The 4,397-nt window shown below is 37.9% G+C and overlaps 2 protein-coding genes across 3 annotated transcripts in view; both read left to right on the forward strand.

Moving 5' to 3' along the window:
* The window catches only part of LOC109223809 (probable methyltransferase PMT2), an 8,469-nt gene extending 6,647 nt beyond the window's left edge, over positions 1-1,822 (forward strand). For both annotated transcript variants that reach the window (XM_019388246.1, XM_019388245.1), the window contains exon 7: positions 946-1,822. In XM_019388246.1, coding sequence (XP_019243791.1) covers positions 946-1,177 — 232 coding nt within the window. In that variant the 3' untranslated portion in view covers positions 1,178-1,822. The remainder of the gene's footprint in view (positions 1-945) is intronic.
* On the forward strand, positions 1,923-3,969 carry LOC109223810 (protein PHYTOCHROME KINASE SUBSTRATE 3-like). The gene has a single exon (XM_019388248.1). It carries the CDS (start codon positions 2,441-2,443, stop codon positions 3,761-3,763), a length of 1,323 nt encoding a protein of 440 aa, XP_019243793.1. The 5' UTR covers positions 1,923-2,440; the 3' UTR covers positions 3,764-3,969.

Consider the following 4,397-nt stretch of genomic DNA (forward strand, 5'->3'; position numbering starts at 1 on the left):
TTCGGTCCATAATATCTCAATACTCCGTACTTAAGGATTATCTTACACTTGGAGTTCTCTAATATACTTTAGCAGTTATATCTCTAGTATACTAAGAGTCTTCTGGTAAGCAATAATCTTCTGGTTGGTATCATCTTTACAAATTTTAAACTTCCATCTTTTTCTCTCTTTTGCTGGATCTGCCTAGGTCCGAGATATTTTAAATCTTTTGTGATAACTTCGTTCCATGTGATTTACTACCTCTTCCTCTTTTAACACCTTCATTCGTCATGTTTTCACATCTATGAACCGCAGAACCGGTGCATTTGAAGTCATATGTAACAAGTGGCAAAGCCAGAAATTTTCCAAGGGTGTTCAGACTAAAAAGAAGTTAAAAAAAAATTCGACAAAGGGTGTTCAATATATGTTTTATATATCTAAAATCAGTATTTTACTTATATACACAGTGTAATTTTTTGTAATATTTCCACCCTTAGTAAAAGGTGGCTTCGCCCCTGTATGTGACACATGGCGAAACCATCTCAAGCCACATTCTCTCCTTTTATCCTCTATATGCGCTAGCTGTATCTTCTGATGGAAGTGATTAGTTCAATCTTATCTAATCTTGTATGACTGCAGATCCATCTTAACATTTGCATCTATGCGATACTCATCTTGTGGATATGTTGGGCTTAGAGGCCCAACATTCACTCCCTACAACATTGCTGGCTTTACCATCGTTCTACTCAACATCATGTTCTAGTGAGAAAAAAAATGATACGTCTAAATCCAGACATATCCTTCATTGCTAATAGTTTCAGTAATCAAAATCTTCATCAGAGGTTTCTGTGATCAGATTAACAAAGAACATCTAATCAGCACGCTCGTCGAGTTAGATCTTGTAAACTTTCTGATTATGTGAGTATTTCTACTGCATCTGAGTTCTTTGAATATACTTGCATACAGATGTAATGTTGAAGACATTCTACTAGAGATGGACAGGATTCTTAGACCAGAAGGTGCAGTTATACTCCGAGATCATGCAGATACTCTTGGCCAAGTTAAACGAATTGCAACTGGTATGAGGTGGAAGACAAAAATGGTAGATAATGAGGATGGTCCTCTTATTCCAGAAAAGGTTTTGTTTGCTGTCAAAAGATACTGGGTTGTTGGAGATAACAACTCCACCTCCTTATAGTAAAAGGCGTGAAGGGATCCCTGTACGCCAGAGTAAGTATGATTCTTTTTCCCCTGGGCATTCAAAGTTGACAACTACAAGAAGAGATCCCTGCAGTTTGTCATGGTAATCTTTTTCTTTTTCTTTTCCTTTTTCGTTCTTCTTATTTAGTGGTTGCAGGTAAGAAAAGTTTTTAGTTTTTATGCCTCATTGGTTGTTTATTAAAGGGCTTCATCTCGATCTCTTTGTGTAGTATTATTACTATTATAGTTATTATCTTTTTTTCTTGATTTACTTTGCTATATACCATGTATTTATAGCAGTTTTTTTAGAGATTCCAGCTCAGCAGAATGAGTTATTTATTGTTAGGAATCAGACTTACTTTCTGATGTCCTATTTTTCAAGAACATCTAGCTGTGATCTTACTCCGGTGAAACAGTTTACTACAGAACTGGACATGGGCCAGGTTACTCTCAATGTTGTTACAGATCGATATGCAACCATCTCGGATCCAACTAGGCATTTATCTAACAGAAAGGCCAAAGCAAAAGCCATGTACACATAAATGAGTCTGTAAAACTGATAACCCTTAACCATAGGATAGCCAAATCATTGAACTATTGAATTTTTGGAGAGGCATCAAATTCAAAATTCATTATGATGTGTTGTCTTGAGTCCCTACCTCACTTGGATGAGTGGCGGATCTCTGTCTTTGTTTTTGAGTTCTCTTTTGAGCCTCTTGTTATCGCAGAAGTCCCGTTGCATTTATTATCTGTAGTTAATATTGCATTCTTCCTGTGGATGTAATGACTGACTAACTGCAAACTGTTAGGTATAGAATTATCTTTGGTTGAAGGAACATCAGAGGTACTGTAAAGTCTGTGATTTATTGTGTTAGATTTGGTGAGAGTTTATAAGGCTGTCAATATTAGGCTTCTCCAAACATGTAGGATCCACCATCTTAAAGCTACCCGACCCCCTTCCCTCATGTTTCCATGTAAAGCCATGTTATAAAAGGAGTGCATACAGAACCAAGAGAAAACAAAACCTCTTCAAATCAAAATTCATCCTATGACTTTCAATTCTTTTAACTTTTGCTTCTAAAGTAAGTCTCCCTCCAAAATATTTTGACACTTATGTATGTATGTTGCTAAGCTGCTTTATATAAGTCAATTTGATTGATTCTTCCCAAGATATTAATACGTACAAGTCCTCTCGAACTAATATTATTTTTAGTTCAAAACTTCTGTAACTTTTTGGAAGGAAAAAACATTTTTTGTCTCCATGGCAGCCGATGATAATACGACCAGCCTTCGTATTGCATCATTTTCTTGTTACCTCAGCAACCCTGAAGAGAGCTTTGTACAGAAAATTGGTGGTGCAGTTGAGTCTGCTCTTATTTCACACCCTGAGACCCCATTTTCCTTGACTGCAGTAAAAGCTGCTAAGGCAGCTGCTGCAAAGCCGTCCTTAAACAGCAACCAAGATAACCTCGCGAATCTTCGCATGGAGTCTTTTTCTTATCTCAAAACAAAGGAAGAAAACTTTGCGTTTAAGAATTCAGCAGCACCAGTTCAAGATCCTACTATTGCATTTGTATTTCCTCAACAGGTAAAACAACTAGAACGAAACAAGTCCAAAGATGGAGAGATTAGCATATTTGGTGCTGACAAGTACTTCAACATGGACTTGGATTATGGAGCTGCCCCTCTCCCTCCAGATGGGGTTATGAAGTACAAGACAACAGATCCGCCAAACCTGAAACCCAATGTACAGTCGGGAACTCCTAGCATTTGTTCTGAGGCAAGCAGCTGGAACAGTCAAAATGCACTGTTACAAAATATTCGGCGAAATGGATGTCAGACAAAGCAGAAGAAGATAACAAGAAGAAGATTTCTGGACAGCATCAGCTGTCAACCTTGTTCGGACAAGAAAGCAGTTTATGTGGATGAAAGCATAGGACATGCAATTTCTCAGCCAGGACCAAAGCATGGGGTAGGTCCTTTTGCGTTGAGTTTGGCTCAAGGTCAAAGCATTGAAGAGCAGAGGAAATCACTGGAAGTGTTTGGCTCTGGCAAAATGGGAAAAGGAGATATAGCAGTGAACTTAGAGAGGAAACTCTCTATGTTAACTTGGGACGCTATTCCTAAAGCCCAAAACCTCCCTACAACTACCAACGGAAGCAGCACGGTCTGTGATGACATGGCTAGCGATGCTAGCTCCGATTTATTCGAAATTGAGAATATATCCAGCAGTGGATATGGACTTGTGAATACACAAACTTCAGGTGATTGTATGTCTAGCAGTTGTATGTCTCCAACAACTCAGTACGCGCCAAGTGAGGTCAGCATTGAGTGGAGCGTTGTCACAGCCAGTGCTGCTGATTACTCGTCCATTATCTCCGATTATGATGAAAAAAACTTTTGCATTAGTGGTAACATAAATTCAAGATATGCAACCGATAAAACCACCAAAAACAAGAACACAGTAGGCAAAGAGGTGCAAAAAACTTGCCCGAGTACTGGGCTTTTAGGTTGCAAGAGCCATAAAGCTGTAAATGTGGCTGAAACTGTGCATAAGACTAGTGAGAAAGCAAATCAAAGATGATTTAATTCCCTCATAGTTCAGTAAATTTGAGAGAAAAATTATTTTCTTATTGAAAAGGAGTGTAAAACTTAATAGTTTAGTTCGACTGTACTTGGTATAATCTTGGCTTAATCCCTATCTTTCTTTCCTTAATAAAGGAATAGTTTGTATTATTGTAGCTAATTTGTCTTCCTCTTAACTGCCGACTCTATCTTGTCATGAGTAAAGTTGTTTCAGTGTCTTTGTGTCAAGAAAAGCCACAGCAGCCTTCATACATAAAAGCACAAGTGTTTTCTCTCCAAAACAATAAAGCCTAGTTTAAACCACAAAAAATGTAACCATCGGCCTGCCTTGTCTGAAAAGAAGATATTATTATGGTTTGTTTATATGTTTCTCCTTTCCTTATGCTCTCCTGATTCTATATAGTTGGTGTTCATCAACATTTGAGCATCTATTGAAACAAAGCTACTTTCCAAAAGACATGTTTGCCTCACTCAAGAGTCATCAAATCCAAATATTGAAGTTGGCATGCACCTATATGTCCAAAACCCAAAAGGCCCTACTTGAACAGAATCTTGCTTCAAAATGAGATACATATTTGGACTTTAAACTGATGCCTTCAAGTGATGTTGTCTGCCTTGTTCATTGACAGTGT

Source organism: Nicotiana attenuata, chromosome 3 (assembly GCF_001879085.1).
Source record: "Nicotiana attenuata strain UT chromosome 3, NIATTr2, whole genome shotgun sequence".
Lineage (NCBI taxonomy): Eukaryota > Viridiplantae > Streptophyta > Magnoliopsida > Solanales > Solanaceae > Nicotiana > Nicotiana attenuata.